General features: G+C 40.5%; 1 protein-coding gene across 7 annotated transcripts in view; it reads left to right on the top strand.

Moving 5' to 3' along the window:
• CREM (cAMP responsive element modulator) overlaps nucleotides 1-16,994 on the top strand; it is a 31,269-nt gene extending 14,275 nt beyond the window's left edge. Inside the window, exons 4-8 of one of the 7 annotated variants that reach the window (XM_077936772.1) lie at nucleotides 1,007-1,104; nucleotides 1,213-1,355; nucleotides 2,931-3,119; nucleotides 11,698-11,854; nucleotides 15,167-16,994. In XM_077936772.1, coding sequence (XP_077792898.1) covers nucleotides 1,007-1,104; nucleotides 1,213-1,355; nucleotides 2,931-3,119; nucleotides 11,698-11,854; nucleotides 15,167-15,311 — 732 coding nt within the window. In that variant the 3' untranslated portion in view covers nucleotides 15,312-16,994. Of the gene's footprint in view, nucleotides 1-1,006; nucleotides 1,105-1,212; nucleotides 1,356-2,930; nucleotides 3,120-7,499; nucleotides 7,668-8,021; nucleotides 8,140-8,201; nucleotides 8,473-11,697; nucleotides 11,855-14,717 lie in introns of those variants that run through there. The other 6 variants (XM_028751333.2, XM_028751334.2, XM_028751339.2 and 3 more) reach the window with 6 other exon arrangements.
• The last annotated feature ends 9,198 nt before the right edge of the window (nucleotides 16,995-26,192 follow it).

Raw genomic sequence — 26,192 nt, 5'->3', positions numbered from 1 at the left:
AGTACTCCTAGATACATTACATACCTGTTCTTGCATTTACCTTTTAAGCTCTCTGCCATTATGCTCTATGTTTTTCTTGCTCTCCAGCGGCATTCCTGCAAACTGTTCTGCTCCTAGGCCCCTTTTGTTCCTTTCTCTCACTCTTCTTATACTATTATTTGTAGATTATCCTCTCCTCTTCTGCCCGTCAAAGATATATATTTGCCATTTACTGAAAAAATGCATTTCTACCTGCAGAGCTCTTTCTAGTTTGTCATTAATTCACCTCAATGTTTCCTCCTTCCATATCAAGATTCTGCACATGCTGTTAGGGGCATTGCTAGGTATTTAAAATAATCAGGGTATAGGCTCATGAAACAAAATTTGCATATGCTAATATATAACTAGATAGAAGCAAGTATGGTACCCAACACTCCTGTTCTGCTAATGGAAGAGACATGCACTAGAGGATCGGAACTTTTCATTCCTCTACTCAGCAGTCTCCCCCTTTTCCAGCCTCAAAATAGGCACTGGAGAGCTGGGGGACACGCTGGAGGAAATTTGGAGATCACACTGGGGGGGAAAAGAGGAGACAGATCTGGCACTGTGTTGGCAAAACACCTATGGCACTGCTTTGGATGTGACCCAATAATAATAGGTGATCAGGGATATGGCCAGCACAGTGATTTGAAGTATGTCCAGCAGCTCTGCAACCAAGGTTTAAAAAAGTTGTTGTTGTTTTTTAAAAAAATAGGGGTGGTGTAGGCAGGGAATCCAAGATCCAGTGCAAAACACCTGAGGCTTCAGCCCTCTGGGCCACCCCTATCAATAGCCTTACCATTAGATACTGGTGCTACTGTCTTTAATTTACAAAGCATTGCTAAATTTTCAAAGCAGTTTTATGACAGTCCTGTGAGATGGATCACTGGTAGTAAAATCTCCTCTGCAAATCTGGATTCCATGCTGCAAGTTAACTCTTCTAAGTCGACTCTTTAGACGGTTAATTTTTTAAATGTTCATATTTTAGGTAGCATCAGCTACAAGTGCAGATGAATCTACAGAGTCAGAGGTTGTCATTGATTCTCAGAAACGGAGGGAGATACTTTCAAGGAGGCCTTCATATCGGTAAGCTATAATTTCATGTTGTAACAATTGGTGCCTTTCGGTTAAAATGAGTCACCCATTTCATGGGCCAGCTGCTTTTAAATGTATATGTGTTTTTACTTGTGTCAGAAAAATTCTGAATGAACTTTCTTCTGATGCACCCGGTGTCACTAAGATTGAAGAAGGAAAGCCAGAGGAAGAAGGAGCGCCCTCTGGCATCCCTGCCATGGCAGTGCCAACGAGCCTTTATCAGACTAGCACCGGGCAGTACAGTATGTATCCCATAACATCAAACAAGATATTTAGCTTTTGTTCTTAAAACTAAAATGTAAATTGCAAACTTAGTAAGCTAGATCTATTGTGGAGAGTGGGGGGAATATTCAAGGAAAAGTCTCAATTAAAACCCAAGTGAAATTCATGTTTACATCAATAAAGATCTCTTATAATTTACAGTAATGATCTGATAAGCAAAAATTAAATTTTGCTCACTTTGTTCCATTCTGTTTCTTCAAATCTTATGCTCCTTAATGTGTGTTGCTTCCAATTGATGTATTTCATTATATAACTGGAAGCTAGGATACACAAGGAAGTTTGTACAATTTTTCTCAATAAATACAGTCCTTAAGATAAAAAGAAATGCAACTTGCAATCTTTTTTATGAGTTTAGAATTAGACATCAGTGCACTGGGAACTAATCCTGCACTAAGCATCCTTGACTTAAAGGAGGAAACACTCCAAATCCTAATAATTGTACAAAAGTTGTTCCCACTAGATTGTGCCCTTTGGGGATTTTGTGTAGAATCTAGTTTTTACTGTTCTGCTTTGGAGTGCAGAGTCCAACAACTTGGCATTGACTGGAAAATGCAGTAGAGAGTTGTGCATGGTGACAGATAAAACTTCAATAAGCATATTTTCCATGTAAAGTATGAGCAGAGTTGAAATATCTGTGATGGAGAACTTATTTAAAAGGTTGTTTGAGAATGGAACATTTAACTTTGCATCGCGTTGTTCCTGTTCTGACACCTAAAATCTATACCCTATAATCTAGCATTTCGTTATGAAAACTGTAACAGGTCATGTAAGGAAAAATTAACAGCTTATTCTTATTCTTTTCTCTCTTTAAAATTCAAATATAATTTATGCAGCTGTTTTGTACTGCCTTCTGTTGTACAAGATTTCACTGATAAAAGTTGTCTATGCACGGCAAAGCATCCCTTGAGGCAATACAAAGTTGACTTAGATCAGGCTTGGGGAATGTGTTACTAGATTTTTAGTTCCCATAATTCCTGACCATTCACCATGCTGGCTTGGGCAGAAAAGTGTTGGAGTCCAAATATATCTGAAGAGCTACAAGCAACCCTTTCCTAAGTTAGACTGTATCCAAATTACAAAAGTGGTAGTACACACTGGATCAGTGTTTCCTAAACCTCTGATAGCTGAGTCACCCTTATTTTCTTCTAAATCAACACAGGAGGCGTACTACACGCACACTCTCTCTCTCTATATATATGAGAAAATAGCATAACCAGGATTAGAGAATTGCAGAGGTGAAATGGGAGGCCTTTTCTGAGGACAGGTAATTCTGTTCTCTGTCTGTATCAGGTGAAATCACTTGCTCCGGATGCAAAGACTCAGCAGTGTTGCCTACATTTGTAGAAGAAGACTGGCTGGAAAGCAGTGGTTGCAGAGCCTCAAAAGAGCTCTTCATCATTGATTTCTTATGGCACACTACTAGTTCTTTTAAGGTGCACTAATGTGTCCCAACACACAGTTTAGGAATGGCTGGATTAGAGCTGTTCCAAAGACTCTTGTTTCCGTTGGTTAATACCATTATTGCTTTTGTTAAGTTGCTATAGCCCAAGGTGGAGCCATCCAGATCTCTAACCAGGCATCTGACGGCGTTCAGGGGTTGCAGACATTAACAATGACAAATTCAGGAGCTCCTCAGCCCGGTGCTACAATTGTACAATACGCAGCCCAAACAGCTGATGGCACACAACAGTTCTTTGTACCTGGGAGTCAAGTTGTTGTCCAAGGTATGCTTTCATTTTATATTTGCTTTTAAATGGCATTTGTATGTCTCTATTTGTTTTGAACTCTTAATAGATTTTTCAACAGAAAAGTGGGCTATAAGTAGCCAGCAAATAACAAACAAAAACAGGAAAAGACCCTCTTCCCTTAACAGAATACAACTACAAAATTACAGAGTTAAGGTAAAATACTTAATGATGAGCTTACAAACATGAAAATAAAGTTTAAAAGTCAATATGGTAAAATATGCACTTTTGGCAAATATATGTGTTTCGTGGCCAATTGATCTAAGGAGCAGAGCATGGTTTGATAAACTTTAATCATTGCTAGAAAAAAAATGAAGCAGTGTACTTACATAGCATGGATTCTTGGATAAATTCATGATGCAGTAACTTAGTCTGAAATGTTGAGGTGGGTGCAATGTATTTCTGTATATAATTTGATCAATGTTGACCTTTTCACTGTGTGAGTGGTTCCTGCATTGGAAAAGCTTATTTTTGTTCCTTTTTGATGTATATCTTTACTAGGACACCAGGGTTGTTTCTGTGGTCTTTTGGATGCTATGCCAGGGAGTGACTTGTTCCGGTGTAGTGGTTAAGAGCGGTAATCTCGTAATCTGGGGAACTGGGTTCGCGTCCCCGCTCCTCCACATGCAGCTGCTGGGTGACCTTGGGCTAGTCACACTTCTTTGAAGTCTCTCAGCCCCACTCACCTCACAGAGTGTTGTGGGGGAGAAAGGGAAAGGAGAATGTTAGCCGCTTTGAGACTCCTTCGGGTAGTGATAAAGTGGGATATCAAATCCAAACTCTTCTTTATCATCCTCTTCTTGCTTTGAAAAAGTCTCTTGCACTTTACTTTCTGCCATTCCTCTAATGGACATGAAAGAAGGGTTTGTTTTAATGTAGATGGTATAACAGTTGGTAACTTCAACTCAAGTACCACATTTAAAAGTCAAGAGTCTGCGAAATTCAAGCTCTCTTTAGAGGCTGGCAAACTTGCATATAACTTAATGCACTGTGGAGAAGTAGGGTCTTATGCCTCCTTGCCTTGGATGTAATGTCTAGAGATGAAGCACGTAATACACAGAAGTCTGATAATCTGTGATCTTTACCAGGCAAAATGAGAGGAGAGATTTGCAAGTTGTTGTTGTTTCAATTTTGTTACAAGCAAGTAGTATATAAATTTTGTTAATAAATAAAATAGCTGCAAATGTTTTAGGCATGTACTCTGCAGCTACACATTGTGCCCAGCTTATGGTGACAAGGGCACATTCTGTCATGCTATACTACTGTGTGTTGCTTATGTACACTGGATGATGTGTGAATAGGAATTAGATTAAATGTTTCTTTTTTTTAATAAGATATTTATTAGGTTTTTTTTTCCAAAGAATACACATAGATTTATGAACTAAAAAAAATTACGAACAAAAAATTACAGTGTTGAAAAAAGAAGATAGAAATTACAGGAAAACTAAGAACAAATACAGATAAAAAATACATACACAAACCCAAAATAAACAATAAAAAAGAAAAATTTGAAAAACCAATTCAGTTTTCAGAGCTTGTAGGTTCATTTACTTATTTTCTTGACTTCCTCACACCTCCCCTTTTTGTATTCCCATTTATATAGTTGGTTCAGCAAATCCTAGCCCTCTTTCATTTATCTTAACTTTTTATCATAACCTATTATAACAATATATTTTCATCCATTATCAATCCATATTTACATATTCTTATTACTCTTATTTGCCAACGCCACTTATATCCAATCCAACATCATTTTAACATTCATTAATTTTACAGTATTTCTGCAGATAGTCTTTAAATTTCTTCCAATCTTCTTCCACCAACTCTTCTCCCAGGTCTCGGATTCTGCCAGTCATTTCTGCCAATTCCATGTAGTCTATCACCTTGGTCTGCCATTAGATTAAATGTTTCTTAGTCTTAGAGATATCTATAAACTGCAAGATGATCCTAAGATGCTAGTGTGAAGCCACAAAGAAGCAGAGTCAAGAGTATTCTATTATTATTAAGTAATTTAATCTCTATACCGCCTTTCATCTGAGGATCACAGGGTGGTTTACAATATAAACATGGAAAAAATACATAACACAATAACAAACAAAAACAACCCCCCCCCCCAGCTTAAAATGCCATAGATTGTTTAATTAGCCAAAGGCCTGGGATCAGAGGAATGTTCTTGTCTGGTGCCTAAAGATATATAACGAAGGTGCCAGGTAAAAGTTGTGTTCAAAAGTGGTAATCTCATTTAATTCTAATCTCATTTAGTTACCAGTTTCCCCAAAGGAAATGGCTCGGACTACAGCTACCTCGATTGACATGTCACAATAAACCAGTGTTGCTGGGTTATTATGGTTTGCTAGGAAAGGGAAGTGTGCTGTTGAACACTGTCAAATTACACCCACTTCTCTCCTTCCCTGATGTGAGCAGGATAAACAAACCAGGAAGCCAACAATTATGACTGACTTCCTGTAACATCCAAACCCAGGATTGTGGCTTGCTCCCCAACTAGCCAGTACTCCTAAACCAACAGTTTTAGTCTGGTTAGCAATACTGGCTTGGTAGGAAGGAAGAAACAATGACCTGAGGTCTAGACCTCATGGAAAGCTGAGCTTAATTATGACGTCCTGGTTTGTTTATCCCACCAGGAGAGGAGGAGTGAAGTAGGAGCCATCAGACAATAAATCATGTTTACAATAAACCATGATAATCAGCCACTTTGTGAACACTGCCTGGAAAGCTGCTACAATAATGAAAAGAGATTGCTAACTTCTCTTGTGCACAGAGTAAACCAGGCCTGTTGAGCAAAATAGGAAGGAGGTTGAGAGAGAGGATATGAGGGTGAAATATACTCAGAGTTGAGAGTGGATTTCATGCTCTTTATTCAGCTCATAGTGGTGAGGAGGAATGGAAGTTCCCCCAAAATATCTGCTTTATATACATTATTTACACAATGGGCTGCACATGATTGGCTTATTCCGGGATTTTCCTGTAGGCCAATCAGGTTGTGGATTCACTTCCACCTGGAGCTGGATTGGGTGGCTCCTGCGGACCAATCATACTGCTGCATTGTTCTAGGACCAATCAGACTGCTGCATTCCAAATCTTATTGTTCTAGGACCAATCAGACTGCTGCATTTTGGATCCTATTCAACTCAGTACATAACAGAGGGTTTCTGAAAATACACCTGGGTGGACATTTATACAACAAAGCAAAGGCACTTCTTACATTAACTTCAGCACTAGAGTACTTTCCTTTTGCACTCTTGTGTTGCCTCTTCACTGACGTGGAAACTAAGCCAGGGGTGGACAGACTTCAGGCTCAATGGAACTAATTTGATTTTTACTATAACCTCCAGATCTACCACCTAGAGCCAGATCAGAATGATAGCACAGGGAGACTTCTGCACACTTAGAATTGCTGCTCAGCCAATGCATTTGTTCTCACTGATGTTGGAGTGCTTTCTCACACAAATTCATTCCCGCTTTCCCCACAAGCTTTCTTCATTTCAGCAAGCTAATTGTGTGTGAGAGAGCCTTCTAGTTGTTGCTAGTGCTAAACCTCTGGGAGTCTAAAGCTCCTGCTGATCCACTGAAAATCACCCAGAGATTTACCTGTAGATCCCAATCTATCTTCTGCCCACCCTGAACTAAAGCAGGAACAGGATGCTGAACTTGACGACCTTTGCTTTGTTACCTGGTTTTGCAGAGCTGAAAGGAGGCACACTCTAGCCTCTGTCACCAGCCAGGTGACTTAGGACTAACTGGGAGGCTGCTTCCCCTGCCTCCCAGGTAGAAAATTAGGACAAAAAGGAGACCAACCTGACTTTTCCCACTAGCTAGTGAAGAAGCAGCTGCCCCTATGCTTCCTTTCTTCTTCCCTCCCCTTTCCTTTTCCCTTTTGTATCATGTTTATTAGACTCTAAGCAGGGGCTGTTTCATCTTTTAATATATGTATAGTGCTTGGAGAAATGTAGGTGTTTTAGTAAATGTTAAGTCGTCGTCATCATGAAGCAGGAGGGCTCCTCTTATGGTGTCTTGACTGTCTAGTATGCCACAAAAGTCAACATGGTACGAAACAGTTCTACCCTGGCTTGCCAACTTTAATTCATACAGATACTGAATTGCATTATTGTTTAAAGTACAGTTTTATTTTGAAAAGCGTTGGCAGCGAAATAACATCTGCCCTTGCTGCAGATGCGTCTGTGGAGCCTGATTTATAGCCGGCTCCCTGGATCTGTGCCTGCCTTTGTATTGCGGGGAGAGCGAAGCTAGGCTATATAAAAAGTCTGAAGTGATTGTTTGTTAGCAAAGGTTTTCCCTGGGCTCCTGTTTCAACGAGCTGTTCCAGTGAGAAAGCACATTAATGACGGGGTAGGCTAGTGAGGTCATTATGATGTCAGTGCTGGAGCTTGTAATCCTGCACATGCTTGCTTGTTTGGAACATTTCATGTTCTGCTGGTGGCAGAGGAGAAGCCTTTGAGCAGACGCTGGCTATGGCTGTAACCAGAGACGAAACCGGTAGGCAATTCTGTAAGCTTCTTTTTCGAAAGGGGAAATTGGGGCTGCTCACAGCTGGACTGCTGAAATCTCATAGAATCTGTGGGATTTAGGCAGCCAGATTGCAAGCAGGGGGAATTGTTTGCTAGAACACCCAGCAACAACGTTGCTGGACTAGAGCACTTAGTTACCAAGCACATTTTTTTTATATAGACTCCTGGAAGCTGTCATTAACATTTCTTTAGCTGATGCAGCATTTTAGTTAGTTAGACTGATGGGTGCTCTTTCAGTTTTTGTGCTGTTTTTCCTTGCTCACATGAGCTTTGAAGCAATCCTTTTATTTAAGCAGTGAGAACAAGGAACTTGTCTCCCTTGGTGCTTTTTTAGAATGATTTAACAGCTTGGAAGTATATGAAAGCTTGCTTCTTCAGCTTCCGGCAGCCAGCGTGTAGTTGTGTGGACTGTGCTCACTTCAGCCGTGTAATCGGTCTTCCATCTCTGACAGGTAATAAAGAGCAGAAATGAAATCTGAGTGTCCCGCGTGGGTGCTCCAGCAATGCTTTGGGCTTGATGATTTAGTGATTTTGCGCCTCCTCCACTCGAAAAACTGCCTGTTCCACAGCAGAGTTCAGCAGGCTGACGTCAGATAGATTTCCTGGAATCGCGTTTCAGCGGGGCTGGAAAAGTTAAACTCCACAAACAACAAACACATTGACGTCAGCTGCGAGTCATGCTGTGATTTAGTCAGTTCCTTTCTGCTTCAACCAGTGCTGCCGCCGCTGCTGGCATGTTTGTTACAGCGTTAATTCAGTAGCCTGCATGCTGTCTCTGGAGCTAAGTAAGCCTGGCTTGTGTGTCTTTTGTTTGATTGCTGATCCAACGGGATATTTTCTTTAAATAATAGTAATAAAAGACCTCAGGCTCACACGAGCAAAAGGACCAGGAGCAGTGCAGCAGACTTGAGTGAAGTTTAGAATCCTTGTGGTAAAGGTTGCTAGCCGTGTGTGGAGGGGAATGTGGGTGAAACTCAGATTTCTGTTATATGTAGCATGCCTGGTTCTGCTTGCCAGCACTGAACGGCAGTTTTAAATATATATATATATATATTTGTGGTGGGAATCAGGAGTGGACTGATCATTCCTTGCAGGTACAGTTTTTGTACCATAGGATATTTGGTTATTTTATGAATTATGGTTTAGTTACTGAATGAAACCTGGATTCACCCCCCCCTTCCCTATTTCAATTTATATAGCAAAAAAACAGTAACAGCTATAAACATTGCAGATAGCTATATTGATACCTTGCGGGGGGGGGGGGGCAAAAATCCAGAAGACACAGTTGAGTAAAAAAAGAGAATTAGGGCCAAGTAAAATGTCTCAGAGTAATGGAGAAGCTTTGGAGTTCTCAATATTTTTTCTGGATGTTAAAATTACAAAAAGGGGTGTGTATGGGGGAGCATGGGGGGGGGATAGCAAGTTTGGCATAATGGACAAAACCAGAGTTCTCCAGTTTGTTTCAGTCTTGAGGTGGAGTTCTGTAAGCAAAGCTTGATTAAATGACTCCATGCAATGTACAAAATAGGTTCCAGGTTGCAATAAGGGTAAAGGGGAACAATGACACAATGGCTGTTGTGCTTTTCTCAAACTGAAACTTGGCAAAAGTTGAACAGTGTATACATTTTTGGAAATTTTTTTTTATTTCATAAAATGTATACACTGCTTGATTGGAAAAAAAACAACACCCTCAAAGCAGCTCACATAAAACCAGAATAGCATCTGTTTACTTCTGCATTTTTGCGTGCTGTTTTAAAGCCACTTTTATCACGCAGGAATTTAAAATGTTGATGGTCAGCAGTGTCAAAACTTCATAATATGGTGGGGGTGGGGGGTGGGGGGTGGGACACCCCCCCCCCCAGAAATGAAAGTAGGAGCAAAAAACAATAGGGTGAATGAGATTCCTGCTCCCCAAAATGCTTTTCTTATGACCATAGGAAGAGACAGCACCATAGCTGTCAACGTTTCCCTTTTTTTAAGGGAAATTCCCTTATTCCAAATAGGATTCCTCACAAGAAAAGGGAAAAGTTGACAGCTATGGACAGCACATCTAAATGTTCAGTCTTTATGTCCCTGAACTTCCCTGAAGAAGGACTAGCAGGGTAAGACATTCATTGGAATATTATCTCTTTTATCTATCCTACTGCTTTCTGCTCCTACTTCCCCATATTTTACAAAGAACAATATTGGACATTGCTTGGTAGTGGTCACCATGACAACAGATTCAATAGATAATAATTGCAGAATTTATCTGGCTGCATTGACATTTGTTCTGTTAAAGGACAGAGGACGAAAATGTACTTTTTGATATTTACTTGCATTTAGCTATTAACTACGTTTAGCAAAAGTGAGGTAGAGCCCAAGCAAAATCTGCCAGTTTGGCAGCCCATCCCACTTTCTGTGATCATTGGCTTTGAGAGATCAAGAGAGCATCCATCTGTCTGGACAGACCTAGGCTGACCTGAGGCTCTTGCTTCCTACATGTGAGGTGATGAAGGCCCTGTTAAAATTCTGTTTAAAAATCCCTGTGTTTTCTGGAGTTACTGATTGCTGGTACCTCTCAAAATAGGCCTGCAAAATATGTGATCCACCAGGCTGAAAATGGCCTCCCACAGCTATATATAGTGGCCTGCCAGGGCTTGAGGAACTTGGTTGCCCATTAATTAGCTAACTTAGTTGGTAGAGCATGAGACTCTTAATCTTAGGGTGGTGGGTTCAAAACCCATGTTGAACAAAATCTTTCTTCAGTTGCAGGGAGTTGAACTAGATAACACTTGTGGTCCCTTCCAACTCTACAATTCTATGATTCTATGTTTTCTCTTATGATTGTTTTTATTTATTTATATTTATAGAAATATTTATATACCACTATTCATAAAAAAATACCGGAGTGGTTTACAGCAATTTTTGCTATTGCTTATAAATTAAGTCACATCTATAGTGTGTTAAGCCCTATGTAGAGTATAGTATAAAGTCCCAACACTTTGTCACAGAGATGGAGAAATGTCTTGTAGCTGCTAAGGAGAGGGCTTTTTCAATACAGTCATACCTCGGGTTGAATATGCTTCATGTTGAGCACGTTCGAGTTGTGCTCTGCGGCAACCTGGAAGTAACTGAGCGCGTTACTTCTGGGTTTTGCCGCTCACGCATGCACAGACGCTCAAAATGACGTCACGCGCATGCGCAGAAGCGGTGAAAAGCGATGTGCGCGTGCGCAGATGTGCCGTCGCTAGTTACGTTTGCTTCTGGATGCGAACGGGGCTCCAGAACAGATCCTGTTTGTATCCAGAGGTACCACTGTAGTAGCTTCCCAGCTGTACGATGCCTTCTTCAGAAAAGCTCACCTCACATCTACATTGTGGTATTGTCCGTCCCACCTTTTTATTTTCCTGGGCATCTTCGTTTTTTATTGTTTTTGTTTTATAAGAAAACATGTTTGTAGTGCTTTTTAGACCTTTGAACATTTCTGTGTTGCTGGTTTTCTCTACAGTAAACAATGCACTTTTTGTTCTGTTTGCACTTGAATAGATGGAGAACATTCTCGTCTGGATCTTATTTAATTCATCTATTTGAATATTTTTAGGCTGCCCATCATCCACAGATCTCAGGGTGGATTGTATAACTTTAAAATAATACAACCACCACATCCATATTAAGTAAATAAAGATCAGGTAAAAATACCATGTTAAAACTACCAAAATGAACTTCAGCAGCAGACTAATATCCCCAAGCTGCTTGGGCAAAAAAGCAGATCTTAGCCAGGTGCTGAAATTTCAAAACTTTTGGTGCCTGGGGAAAGGCATTCCGTAACTGGGGTGCCAACAACTGAGAAGGCCCTATCTGTGACACCGCAGTGGTGGCGCAATGGGAGAACCTCCTCAAATCTAAGGAACTGGTCACAGAATGTGAATTAAGTTCTTCCTGGTATTCGAAACCAACATGCTAACCAACGTTTTAGATCATGGAGCTGTGTGACATTTCTTTTGTGTCATTTTCTTCTTTTGTTGCAGCTGCTACAGGTGACATGCCAACTTACCAGATCCGAACTCCAACCACAGCCTTACCTCAAGGGGTAGTCATGGCAGCATCCCCAGGAACGTTGCATAGCCCACAGCAGCTCGCAGAAGAAGCAACGCGCAAAAGAGAGCTAAGGCTCATGAAAAATAGGTATTGCTATTTCAAGAAAAAGCAATGAGTTGAATTTACTTTCAAGAGATGATGACAGGAAAGATCGGGGTGGTAAATCAGTATAGTTGCTAAGGAACATTTTCCCAAAGATAAAATTGGCCAGTGGGTTTCCCCACGTAATTTACTGGGGAGAAGAGAGCAGTGCCTTCTCTCTTGACTGCAGATGACCTTTGCCCTGGCACTTAAAGTGCCGTTGAATACTATACAGTTGCATTACTGAATCTTTGTGGCCTTTAAAGCAGGATTCCTCAATCTGGTGCCTCCCCAGATGTTTGGCCTACAACTCCCATCAGCTCTAGCAAGCATGGCCATGCTGGCTGGGGATCGTGAGAGTTGTAGTCCAACAAATTTGGAGGACCCCAAGTTCAAAAAAGCTGCTTTAGAACAACTCCAAAGGCCGAACAGCCAAACTTCCACCACTTCATGTGGTAGCGGATTTGAAACAGGCTGTGGCTGTTTGGGACAAGAGTCAGCCTAGTCTGTGCAGGTTTCTAAGTTCACCAACCTGCCAACTATCCAAATAGAAAAGAAACACAATTTATTCACTTGCTATGGGGATATAAATGGTAACAAACCTCCTGAAGTTCCTTATGAGATCATGGAAAACTTAGATTACTTTTGCTTTATAGTTCCTGAGGGGGAGATAGGAAGTTAAAGTGAGGTTAGGTTATTGAATTTATGCATTGCTCCCCGCTGAAGAAGTCCTGAAGCGATTTACAACCAAGTAAAATATAAAATAACAGAATTGTATGAACACGGGGAGAGCATTCCATAAACAAGGGGCTACGACAGAGAAGGCCCGTTCTGTCTTTGTCACCCTCTGGACCTCCCTCGGAGGTGGCACACACTGGTGGCTTTTGGCAATGCATATTATTGGGTGTTTTGTAGAGTTCTCCCCCTTAAGATCTATAGCTTATGAAATGCTATATTCAGTATTTTCATATATTATACAATTATATATGGTGTAGATGTGGTGAGAGGTTATATTTATGCATTTCTCTTATTGCCAGTGTTTGGGATATGAATTTGAGGCAGGCAATTTCAATGTAGCATCTGCTTTTATAAAGGAAGGGTGGAAGTGTTTTGCTTAATTTGTTAACTTCCCAACAACTGATTTCGTGTCTGTTACAGCAAAACAAATTTGCTGTAATTTGCAATTTGGATGTCTCCCCTCCCCCCTTTTGTGGTGGTGGTCAGCTTATTTGTGTGTCTTGTTTTTGGTGTCAGTGCATGACCTCTGCTATTAATGTCTGCTGTTGGCATGCGCTTTGTAGGAAAAAGTCGTCTCAGTTGTAACTAACCCTGCCATTGCTCACTGCATCCATGGTATTGCTTTTTCTCATGCCCTTTGTCTTAAATTGCTCATCCATAAAAATTCATGCCTTAGATTCCAGATGTTTGTGCTCTCTTTTTCTCTTTCATTCTCTTACCAGGTTTAGCCTTGTGTCTGCCATCAGTAACACATGTGCAACACGCACCAGTTTTTCTTAAGGTGTACTTTCTTTCTGTATAAATAAATAAATATGGTAGCTAGTAGGATCCCAGCTTGAGTGTGCAGATGTTTCTAGGGGGAAATCTTGCCCACCCCCTCGTGCAAGCAGAAGTGCCTTTTGTTTGTGAACCCTACAAAAAAGAGGGTGGATCCCACCCCATAAAATCTCCCTAGCTTTTAGGTGAGTTAACAGAAACTGAGGCGCTGATGGCATGGCTGAAAGCTTCACACTGTTGCTTGTTTGGGCTTATTTACAATATTTATATACTGCTTTTCAACAACAACAAAAATCTTCTCAGAGCTGTTCACATAGGTGACTTTCAAACATGCTTCAGTTAAGCTGTTTTGAGTTTCAGAGGAGGAGAGAAGACACTTCAGATTGTTAACCGAGTTCCCAAAATAGTATGAAAAAATGTGCCCATAACAGCAAATCCAAGATAGAAGGTTCCCATATTTACCTAAAGAAGAGCTGGATCTTATTGTATACACCATCGATGGAAGGGATGGACTTTCCCTTCCTTTGTAAAGAGCACAACACGTTTGTTTAAATGCTGTTCCTGTCATTTAGCCATAGCTGGTATAGTAAAGTGGCTTATAATTGGAACTGTAGCTAGTACACCTCCAGCTGGTCTGCTCAGCCATGAACTTACTAGGGAGTCAGGCAAGCCATGCTTTTTCAGTACAGTGAGTTGCGGGTAGAGCTAAGATGCAGCATATCACACAGTCCTTTGGACACTTAAGAGATAAGCTATAATAGTTATTTTAAACTTAAAATCCATAGTGCAAACCCATTCAGGTTCCTTTTAATGCCTTTATAACTGATTTGACCTTTTGCCCAAAACAGGATTTTGAGGGTCAAAATTTCAGTCTGGTATCTAGACTTCAGTCTGAAGAGAAAGCATGACATTGATCTTTGCAGACAGTTTAGTTGATAACATTTTGGCAGACGTAGGCTTTGATGCTTCAGCCCCCTGTTTATGCATGCGAATATGGCGAATTATGGAAACAGATGAGGTGGGATGTTTGTCAGTCCTGTGCTTTTTGTTCTAATGTGAGTTTTGATGTAGCGAGCGGTGCTTTGTTAACATCTGAATAGAACGCTGTCCATCCATCTGTGTTGCAATTTTCTCACTCTGAATATGCCACGTTGACGCTGTTCCTGTGTTTACTATCAAGCTTCTCCCGCTGCTCTGCATTGTCTGTAGAATTGGTGGTGTGACTGTTGTACAGTTTACCAATTTGGCACTTGCTGATTTCAGCTTTTCTGGTGCTGGAGGTTCTTTTTTTTTTATCCAGGTTGTCATTGTGCTGTGCCTTTTCCTATAGTCATTTGCCTTGTGTTGGTTCCAGGGAAGCTGCTCGTGAGTGTCGCAGGAAGAAGAAGGAGTATGTCAAATGTCTTGAAAATCGCGTGGCTGTGCTTGAGAACCAAAACAAGACTCTCATTGAGGAACTCAAGGCCCTCAAAGATCTTTATTGCCATAAAACAGAGTAACTGGCAATGGGCAATGGACCTTTTTTTATTTTATTTTTTTGCTAAAAATGCTAATCAAGGCATGAGATGAAGCAATTCTACAGATTGCCATGTGGCCCTTGAGGAAGGGACAGTGTGTTGCCCTTGCAATCCCAGTTGTCCTTAGGTGTTTTTGAAGAGTTGTTCTAAATTTTGGAAAGCATAATGGTGTCCATATTATATTGACCATCATCACTGCGTTTCCCTGCCCCCTCCCTGCTCCCGCCACTCCAGTAGCATGCCAAAAAGCGTTTTTGTTTGCCCTTTTTACTTCTGCTTTTTTCAGGGAGGCTGCAAAAGAATGTCGACGGCGGAAGAAAGAATATGTGAAATGTCTGGAGAGTCGTGTTGCGATGTTAGAAGTTCAAAACAAGAAACTTATAGAAGAGCTAGAAACCTTAAAAGACATTTGCTCTTCCAAGACAGACTAGTATCAATATTGAAACTGTGAACTGGCTACAGCATGTACAGATGCTTCTGCAGGCAATGTCTAGTCAACAAGAATTATGACTTTTCCTTTGTATCATTTGTCTTCTACTCCAGCCTCTAACATTCCTGAAACGCTGCATTTTTGTAGATTCTTAATTGAAACTTCAGGTGTCTTTCTGATCCAGAAAGAGTCAAATGGTTAAGGCAGTGTCTGTTCCATCTTTTCAAAATGCAACATGTGTAAGAGCTGTTCCTCTGCCCTATCTTTGCATTAATTACTTTAAATGTATAATTTTGGTTGTTCCCACTTGCACCAGTATTTTAAAGTGATCAAAGATAATGCATCCAACACAATAAAATGAAAACCACCCTAAGTATCTCAGGAAAGAGTTATATATATAAATATATATATAAAGGTATGTTGTAATGACATACATGTATTAGAATACTAGTTTACAAATGAATTTATGGCATATTTTTATATTCATCACTTTGTGAAGAAAGTATTGTATTGCTGTCACTGAGTGCCATGGTTGAAACTAGTTTTTAAATAGAACCATGTTGGTTAAACTTTGTAGTGTTTGGTGTTTATTTGAACATCTGGCCCAGCTAAGAAATTTTAAAATTTATGCTGCACATTATGAAGTAATTTTAGCAGACATATATTTACGGTGTGTCTTATATTTCATAAGCCACCACCAGAATTGTAATGCAGGGATTTAAAATCTGCTCATGCTCGCACCCACTGTTTGCACAAAGGCTACTTGTAAATAATACTGGCGTTGGTATTTTTAAAGGTCTGTGTCATACCAATGATTCCCTTGTCGTCATCTTCCAGGCTAAGCAATCTTGTTTAAAGGGTATTTCACACAACGTGCACAACCATGGTTAGTCAGCTCTACTCAGTGGCTGTTGCCTGTCAAAATCTTATTAAATACCCCAAGTAGGAGGTGATTTTTACTGTTTGAAATGTGCTGTGGATGTAAACCACATTTGCTGAAGGTGATTTATTTCTTGTCCATTTAATCAATAGAAGTGCAAAGTGTTTCTCTCCACCGCCATCCTCCGTGCTATATTCATTTGGCTATATTGCTTTGCAGTTGTGTGACGCCAGTCTCTCTTATGTTTCCTCCTGGCCTACATTCCCACCCCTGCTTAGCTGAAGCAGTGTTTCCTGCTGATCTGGAGCTCTGAAAAGAGAAAGCACGTAGGGACATCCAGCAACTCTTCAGGAACTGTGTACACGCCACACATTTAAAGCACATTTCCTCCCCACCCCCCAAAACAGAATCTTGAGAACTGTGACTTGTTGAGGGTGCTGGGGAATGTAATTCTATGAGGGGTAAACTACAGTTTATCAAGATATGCTTTAAACATGAGATGTGTATGCAGTCACAATTGCTGTCACAAACAGGAGCTAGGGGGGGATTTCCTTTTGTGTGAATATACCCGTGCTTCCTTTCCCTGTGATAGCATCCTTGGGCCTTTTTAATGCCTGCAGTTAAACCGGATAGAGTAAAATCACAAAAGACTTTGCAAACAAATATTTTGAAAACAAATACTAGAACAGATTCATTCCAAGCACCTTCTTAGATGATGAACTGTGGATATGTGCTGTAATTAAAATGAATTGCAGTTTATTCTTCTGTTTTTAAAAAAATGAAATAAAAGCAGTAAACGACGAGTACCAATTCTACCGATTTGATGATGGATCTGCTAGAAGAAATTCCTCTAGTTGGCTGCCATTTGCTTTTCAGAAGACAGTGGAAAATAAATATCTGGAGCACTTCTCAAATCTTCAGCTCATCGCATTTGGCAAAAAAAGACCAGTGTTTCAGTTCTTTTAAAGCATATGTGAAGTGCAATAAATATGTCACGGTGAGGTAGGTGCTTGTTGCTTCCACTTTACAAATGGTAAACTTGAAGCTGAGAAATTGCAGTGTGTCCAGGCCTAGTCAATGGAAACTTGCAAGGAGACCCTGGAACTCCTGTCTTTTGCTAACATGTTACTACAGGCTGCTCCAAAGCAGAAGGAGTTGATAAATGTTTTATGTGCCATAGAATCCCAGAACTGTAGAACTGGAAGGGACCCTGAGGATCATCTAGTCCGATCCCCTGCAATGTAGGAAAATGCAATTTCCCCATATGGGATTGAACCTGCAACCTTGGCATTATCAGCACCATGCTCTAACCAACGGCGCTATCCTTGGAGTTAACTGGCCATCAGCAAATTGTTGGTACATGTAGTTGTTCTAGAAGTTTATTGGAAGGAATGCCTTATCATTTCAAGTTCACAGCTCTAGCCAGACAAAACAGCAGGCAAGAGATGTGGCAGTTAACCTTCAATAAAATAAAGCACACACTGTTGTTAGAGAAGAACAAAATACTTGCTTAGAAATAGGGTACTAAAGGTCTAATGAGTACGTAATTCTTGCAAAAGCTTATAGAATTGGTCAGTAGCTTTTGTTATAGTCTCAGTGAGATTGATAAAGATATTCATAGTAAATAATAAAGGATTTTGTCTGTTTCCACACTATTTTTACCTACAGTTTTACTAACAGGTGCTCCTAGAGGTCAGACGCCTTACATTTTAGTAAAAGCACACGCAAGGAGGATTCCAGTTCTCCATTTTTATAGAAATGTTTGTCCCCATATGTGCTCTGTTCTTTAACCTCCTCCAGCATCCCGATGATCCTGTGAGGTAAGTCATAACTCCTTTTTTCCTGGTTTTATTTTACCAAGAAACATCACCAGCTGCAAGTTGGTAACTTATCCAAAGCCATCTGATTTCAGTCTAATGTTCTAAATGCTACGTGTAATTTGATTTCGCCAGTGAGAGGAAGTAGGTGTATCCTGTATAGGTGACTGCTTGATTCTGGTTCTGAAGCTGCCGGGTCTGTCCTCATCAGCATTCTGTTGTAGCAGGATTGCAGCTCCTAGTGTATAGGGTTTCGATCCTGGGTGTTTCCTACTCATTCCCAACATGTTCTTGCCATTGCACATCACACATCTTTGGTCACCGATGACTAACACAGCTGCTGGCACTAGGAAATATGACTCATGTAGATTTAACAGAGAGGGCTCTAAATCACGTTAACTGCATCTTGAAGGCTCTTTAAAATCGGTGGCAACAACAAGGGAAAGGAAATGCTGTTACCCACTGAGGTTTTTCCTGCCCTTTTAATGACTGCTGATTGTGTTTGATGTGGGTAGCCCAACACAATGTTGGTTTGGATATTGATGTCATTCTTACATCTTTGTTTTTCCAGCCAAGATGTTGTTTTGGCATGCGGTTCATTGCAGTTTGAGGGCTTGTAATTTCTCTGTGATCTGTTGTTTAAAAGTTTGCGGTGGCAGCTGCAGCCACATTTTGAGGCTCACCTTCTGAAATATGGGCAGGTTTATGATGCTGGATCAAGAAGCATTGGCAGATGTATTCGTGACACTTGTTAAAAACCAGCCTGAGTTGGGGAGAGAAGTGTATGACGTGGGAGGGGTGTTCTACTAACTTTGGAAGAGTAGATAGTGCACATGTTATAATTTTGTACTTCTTCCGAATGTCCCAGTGGCATTGTTGTTGTTTGGTCATTTAGTCGTGTCTGGCTCTTCGTGACCCCCTGGACCAGAGCACGCCAGGCACTCCTGTCTTCCACTGCCTCCTGCAGTTTGGTCAAACTCATGCTGGTAGCTTCAAGAACACTGTCCAACCATCTTGTCCTCTGTCATCCCCTTCTCCTTGTGCCCTCCATCTTTCCCAGCATCAGGATCTTTTCCAGGGAGTCTTCTCTTCTCATGAGGTGGCCAAAGTATTGGAACCTCAGCTTCAGGATCTGTCCTTCCAGTGAGCACTCAGGGCTGATTTCCTTAAGAATGGATCGGTTTGATCTTCTTGCAGTCCATGGGACTCTCAAGAGTCTCCTCCAGCCCAGTGGCATTAGTAACCATAGTGACTTTTATGTAGTCAAAATGCTGTGGATTACTCAAAGTAAGATTAAGTTTTCAGGCCAGAGAATTTCAAGATATTTAAGGATTCTGTGTGGCTGGGATCTTAAATCAATCCCACAAACATAAATAAAGTTGGGTCAGTGTGATTTGGGTCACTTGATAAAGGCCACTTCTACATCATTGCCTTTGCTAGTTAGAACTGCATACATAAAAACCTAAGAACCCAGCTGGGTTAGTTAAAAAGGTCCATATGGACCAGAACCTTTTTTCACAGGCACCAGCCTCTGGGAAGCCCACAAACTGAGCATGAAAGCAAGAGTACGCTCCCAGCGTCTGTTCTCAGCAACTGTGTCAGCATGCAGTGCTAAACCATGGTTTAGTAATATGTGGACAAAACTGTTCTCGGCATCCTTCGGGGGTTGAGATGCCAGCTGGCTAGCCCCTAGCTGGATCATACCCTTCCAGCCATGACGATCCCCCGATCTCTGGTGTGACGTAAATCAGTGACCCAGACTTCAAAAGCCTGAGCACGCTATATTAGCAGAGCATACTGCACAAACAGAACAGGCATGAGGTTTGTGGAAACATACTAACAACTAAAGATTTATTAAGCATAAATCAGGATAAAGAAAACATGTCATCTCCCTTTCTTCTCCTCAGAGAGACAGAGAAAAGCAAAAGCTATACACAAACGGAAGTTCCCAGCATACTGTGCTGGAATGTAAACAGACATGTGACATGTAACAATCCCATGTCTGCTCCTTAAGGTGGAATGGAAATTCTCAGCAAAAACTAAAGGTAAAGGTAAAGGTACCCCTGCCCGTACGGGCCAGTCTTGACAGACTCTAGGGTTGTGCGCCCATCTCACTTAAGAGGCCAGGGGCCAGCGCTGTCCGCAGACACTTCCGGGTCACGTGGCCAGCGTGACAAAGCTGCATCTGGCGAGCCAGCGCAGCACACGGAACGCCGTTTACCTTCCCGCCAATAAGCGGTCCCTATTTATCTACTTGCACCCGGGGGTGCTTTCGAACTGCTAGGTTGGCAGGCGCTGGAACCGAGCAGCGGGAGCGCACCCCGTCGCGGGGATTCGAACCGCCAACCTTTCGATCGGCAAGCCCTAGGCACTGAGGCTTTTACCCACAGCGCCACCCGCGTCCCTCAGCAAAAAACTACCTTGAGGCAAATGTTTGGCTCATGTGATCCTCTTCACATGCCTGAGAGGAGAGCTTCAGCATGGTTTAGTGAAAGTTTTTACAGAATCTCGACTTCAACAGTGTTCACACTTCTGGTTACTATGCGCTCGCTGTATTTCCAGTCCTGGGTTTTTATCCTGGGTTCACACAATTTAATACATGTTAAATTATTGGCTGCAACTGCATTATGTGCTGAAACAGGGAGAGGCAAATGTGGACATCAACTGAAGTGTTTTGCTGTGGCCTGTTTAAGGATTTCTCTGTGGCCAGAAGGGCTAAGACTCCCCCACCCACACCCAATGTGCTTTATTGGGGGATGAGATTCCTGGGATTACAGCAACAGCCATCAGGCTATATAACAGCAGGGGTGTTTATTATAAATACAATATTGATACGAAGTTACAAATATTTCACGTGTTAATGAATTTGGTTTGTATGCAATGACAGAAACTTCTTCAGCTTCCCTGAAAATCAATTTTGCTTCTCTATTCTGGAAGAAGATGCTCTCAGACATGCAAAAAGCTTATATTCTCTCCCAGAAATTCCAGTAAAAGGTATTAAAGATACCAGCGATCAGCATTTTAAAATGATTTTAGTCTAAAATGCCCTTCTTTGCAAAGAAGCGTTAATTAGATGAGTTTTAAAACATCCCCACTAGTTGGTATTCCTGGCAATAACTGTTGAATGGTTATCCATTTGTATGAAGAAATGGGTCTTAAGATGAGTGTCTGAAAAAGTTATGTCAGACGCCCTTCAAATTCAGTTGCTGGTAGTTGAAATTTTAAGGGCTCTTCAAGAATAACTATTTAATTTACTTCAACCTCTGACTTGTCCACATATTTTAAGACTGAAGTGAAGCGAACAGCTCCTGCTGTTGACACATCATTTTTTCATCCTCTGATACACCACGGTCTGCTAAACCAATAGCATTTTTATCTCTGATGTTCTTTCACAATTCTCTGACAATGCCTTGTGAAACTTTCAATATTAGTTGTACAATGCCATCTTGTGGACACAAGGAGCCTAAAATATAGATAAAAGTATACAGCAGTGATGGCCAAACTTGGCCCTCCAGCTGTTTTGGGACTACAGTTCCCATCATCCCTGACCACTGGTCCTGTTAGCTAGGGATGATGGGAGTTGTAGTTCCCAAACAGCTGGCGGGCCAAGTTTGGCCATCACTGGTGTACAGGTGTAGAATTAAGAGGTCAAAAATGTAAATGTCAGGGTGTACTTCCTTAAATCTCTGAAAGTGGTAGCTGTATATTGAGAATAGGTAAGACTTTTGATCCCAGGACTGTGTTGTCAAATTTAACAGAGACATTGTACTAAAAGAAGCAACGGCAACTGTACCCAAACATACATCACATGCACACTCTTACTCTCGTGTGCATGCATATGTTTTGTGATGCAGATAAAGAAATTTACTTGTATTAAATAAATACAAGAAATCTGCTTGACTGGAATTCCAGTTGCTGCCCTGGAGGCAATTGGGCATCTAACTTTCCACGTTCTCTGTTGAACAAGCATTAGCCTAGGATGTTGTGGAGCGAAGGCAGCTAGTTTGAAATGTGATACACCCATTGTATCTATGACCCAGTTATCTCATACTGCTTACCAAGTATGCAAGTATTTATTAGAAACAGGATCCGGCACATAATCCAATTCCAAATTGCCTGCTTTCCCACCCTTTATGTTCCGGTATATTAATTACCGTAAAATTCCTTTTAGCTAGAGAGCATGATAACTGCTCCTCATCAGCTACACACCATAAAAGGGCATGGCACCAAATGAAATAATAATCCCTTTTCCATATAAGGATGTTTCCTTGTTGGAAATACTTGGTTGCATTTTGCTGTTTCCATAGACATACCACAGTGTGTTGGAAGCACTTAGCTTTGGCAAAAGTAGAAAAGCACTTGGTTCTCCAGAATCCTGCTAAAGGGACAGTTTCTGTTTCATCCTGCTTTTTAGCTTCAGGTAGGTAGCCGTGTTGGTCTGACGCAGTCGAAAGAAATTAAAAAATTGTCCAGTAGCACCTTAGAGACCAGAACAAACTTTGTTGCTTTTTAGCTGTGAGAATATGCTGTTTCCTTAATTTCTTTCTATACCTAAATGTATGCGCTGTTCTCCCTCAGTAATAGGATTCTTTGTTTAATAATATTTCTGAATTTGCAATGGATATTTGGGTTTAATTTGGCCTAAGTCCACACAGGCTAAAAATTAACAATTTTGGAGATTTATGGTGTGCCTTATCCCTGAATAATTATTAAGGCAGTTTGCAACAGGTTGCATTAATACTGGGCTCCCTCCCAAGCTTGCACAACCCAATCTTCTTCTTGATTGATGGGGTCAGAGCATCCTGATTCCCTTCTGTTATGTATACCCTCACAAGTAGCAGTTGAAGTAGAGAGCTCTTTTTAGCAGAGAATTGGGGAAGCAAGCTCTCTGTATCTGCTACTTTTCTGGCTGATGGATAAGGCTAGCCTGGTCTTCCCATTGCTGGTGGCAGAGGCCGGAACATGGTTTTATCTAAATGCCATTGAAACAAGTCAATTTTTACGGGTTCGTAGCAGGGAAGGAGAACCTCTAGTCCTCCCAATGTTGTTGAACTCCAACTTCCAGCATGTCAGCATGACCAATAGCAAGGGATGATGGGAGTTGTGGTTAAGACCACAAATGAACCAACCCTGATTTAAGAGATCAAAGTAAAAGTTGACTTTATGTTTATAATGCCACATGATTCACCTTAGCATTGAAAAACATTTACTGGCACATAATCTCCAATCTACTACCCAATTAAAAGTATCAAATAAGATTGCATATTAAAAACCTCTATGTACATGGCTTCTCAAAGCAATGAAGGAAGTGTATGATAACTTGCAATTTAATGCCCATCTTTAATAACATCTCTTTCATTTCCTGTTGCAATAACACATCTAGGCCCAAACTAACTTTAAAAAAAGAATCTGTGTCTTTAATTCTCAGCTCCACTGACAAACATTTACTTTAGTGATTAAAACTAGCCTCTGCTAATGAATCATCATTTTTGTTAATTTATTTATGAAACCAAAGTTTGCAGCCTAATAGAAAAACATTTAGCAAAAATTAGCATTTGCCAACAGATTTATCTCAAGAAGATCACTAGAGTTAAAATGACTCAAGGTAAAGACCAAAACAGCAACACCATGTTGGTAAGTGTCATCATCTTTTAAAAATGGTTCCCGTTATTTTGACACTGAATGCTTCCTGATAAAGAAAATGAAGGGTATTGTATCTGTGCATAATTTTGTGTGCATGAGAATTTCTAGGCATATGCAATTGTTCGTGGTGATGTTCTTTCCAGTTAACCATGTAAGTATGGGTCAGTGTTGGCATGAATGTGTGATAACAAATTATCCACTGCTGATAGTTGTCAGAATTGAAATAATGAGTAATGAACTCTGAAGTGCTATATACCAATATGGCCTGAGAGCAGTAATACCTCCATACATTAGGAAAAAGGGTTTTTAGGGAAATGGCTGAAGGCCAGATTTGTAACATCAGAAAGCCACTGGCCTGCTATTCAGCCATTTAGGCTCAAGTGTTCCTATAACGCTGATAGGAAGTGACTCAGCAAGTTTTACCTCTTCCCCATGGAGATGGAACCAGAATAATTGGTAACTAGGGAATCCCCTGCACAATAATGTGAAGTGAACTGCTGGAATTACTAGGCTCTATGATTGCAGCTTGCACAGAAGTAACTGAGGTTGCAGTCCTATACACCTGGGAGTAAATCCCATTAAACAATGGGGCTTGGTTCTGAGCAGATGCAGATAGGGTTGCGCGGTGAATCTGTTCAGGGCATGCTCCAGCTAAAGTTAAGCATTTTTAAGTTCTGCTGATTTCATGGGATGCATTTAAGCATGTGCTTAGCTGCAGTTCTGAAAGTGTTTTGTCTTAAATACACTTAACTTTGACTAAATTGTGCTCTGCGTCAACCTCTGGCCTTCCAGATATTGGTTTGCATTTGGTAGTCGTTTGCATTGAAACCACTGCTAAAATAAAGGAGAAAGCTCCATTTTAGCAACAGTTTCAACAAAAAAATTGGCAGGTAGGTGGGACAACCCACCAATCATCAGGTGTTATTAGGATATTAGATGGTTGACAGGTGGGTTGTACCACTGACCTGTCAAGGTTGCCCCACAGTATGGAGACAAAGATCTGTCTCCCTGGAACAAGAAGGTGCCTAACCCCTGCCTTAGAAAGTATGCAAGTAATTCTTGGTCTTCTTACTTGCTTGCAGAAACCAAGGATTAAATATAAACTATTAACAGATGATAAAGAAAGAGGGGGCTTCTCTCTGCCAGATCTAAAATTGTATTATGAGGTGTCTTGTCTCTGCTGGGTAAAGGAATGGATAACTTTAAAAAACACAGAGATATTAGACCTTGAAGGTCATGTCAACAGATATGGATGGCATTCATATTTGTGGTATGCAAAGACCAAAGTGCATAAAGGTTTTTTAAATCATGTAATAAGAAAAGCAATCTATGGTGTATGGGGAAAGTATAAAGATTTGTTGGAACAGAAAACACCATGGTGGCTTTCTCCAATAGAAGTGATATCCTTAAAACGGGTTAACTCAAAAGCTGAATGGGCAACTTATAAAGAGTTATCTTGAAATTAAAAAGCATGGAAGATATAAGACATTTTGTTACAAATTGGTTGCAATATCATCAAGTAAATGATGTGGTTAAAGCAGATAAGAAAAGAGGATTTAGTACAGAATTTTCAAGGTTTGAAAAGAAATTACTGGAAAATAATGAGAAACTATTATCTAGAATGTATAATTTGTTACTAGAGTGGCATACGAAAGATGAAGAAGTCAAATCAGTAATGATAAAATGGGCACAAGATATAGGGCATAATATTCAACTTGAGTCTTGGGAAAAACTATGGAAGGAAAATCTAAAATTTACAGTGTGCTGTTCGTTGAAGGAAAACTGTGAAAATGATGTACCGATGGTATTTAACAGTAAAATCAGCAAAGGTGTGTAGAACTGCTTCTAATGTATTTTGGAAATGTAAATAAAAACAAGGCACATTCTACCATATGTGGTGGACGTGCAAGGTAACAAAAGCAGTCTGGGAAATGATATATAATGAATTGAAGAAAATGATTAAAATAACATTTGTGAAAAAACCAGAGGTTTTTTATTAGGTGTTTTAGGTACAGAGATTCCGAGAGAGCAGAAAATACATTTTATGTATGCAGTGACAGCAGCAAGAATGCTCAGAGATGAAAAGAATAAAAAGTTCCAACCAGAGAGGAGTGGCTGATGAAAATGATGGACAATGCCGAAATGGCGAAATTAACCGGGAGAATCAGAGACCAGGATGAGAAGAAGTTTAGGAAGGAATGGGGAAAAATTAGTCTATTTAAGAGAACATTTTAAACAGCTAAAATTTTTGGCAGGATTAGAGTAATATTTGTAAAAGACAAAATATAATGGAAAAGTTAATAATAGATATAACAAATTTGGGGGGGGGGAGGATAAGCTGAAGAAAAAGGGATTGAGAATGAAAACCAGAGAAGGGCGAGGAAAAGTCAAGGGATTCTGAGAATCCTAAATGTGTTTATATTGAAATCTGTTATGTAAAATTTAATAAAAATGTTTTTTTTTTAAAAAAAGAATGCAAGTAAACCAAGAAAAGTAGGGGCAGGGTCATAGCTGAGCACTTGTTCTGCATGCAAAATGTTCT

Source organism: Podarcis muralis, chromosome 12 (genome assembly GCF_964188315.1).
Source record: "Podarcis muralis chromosome 12, rPodMur119.hap1.1, whole genome shotgun sequence".
Classification (NCBI taxonomy): Eukaryota; Metazoa; Chordata; class Lepidosauria; order Squamata; family Lacertidae; genus Podarcis; species Podarcis muralis.
Note: the sequence above shows the minus strand (reverse complement) of the source record. Positions and strands in the feature narration are given on the sequence as shown.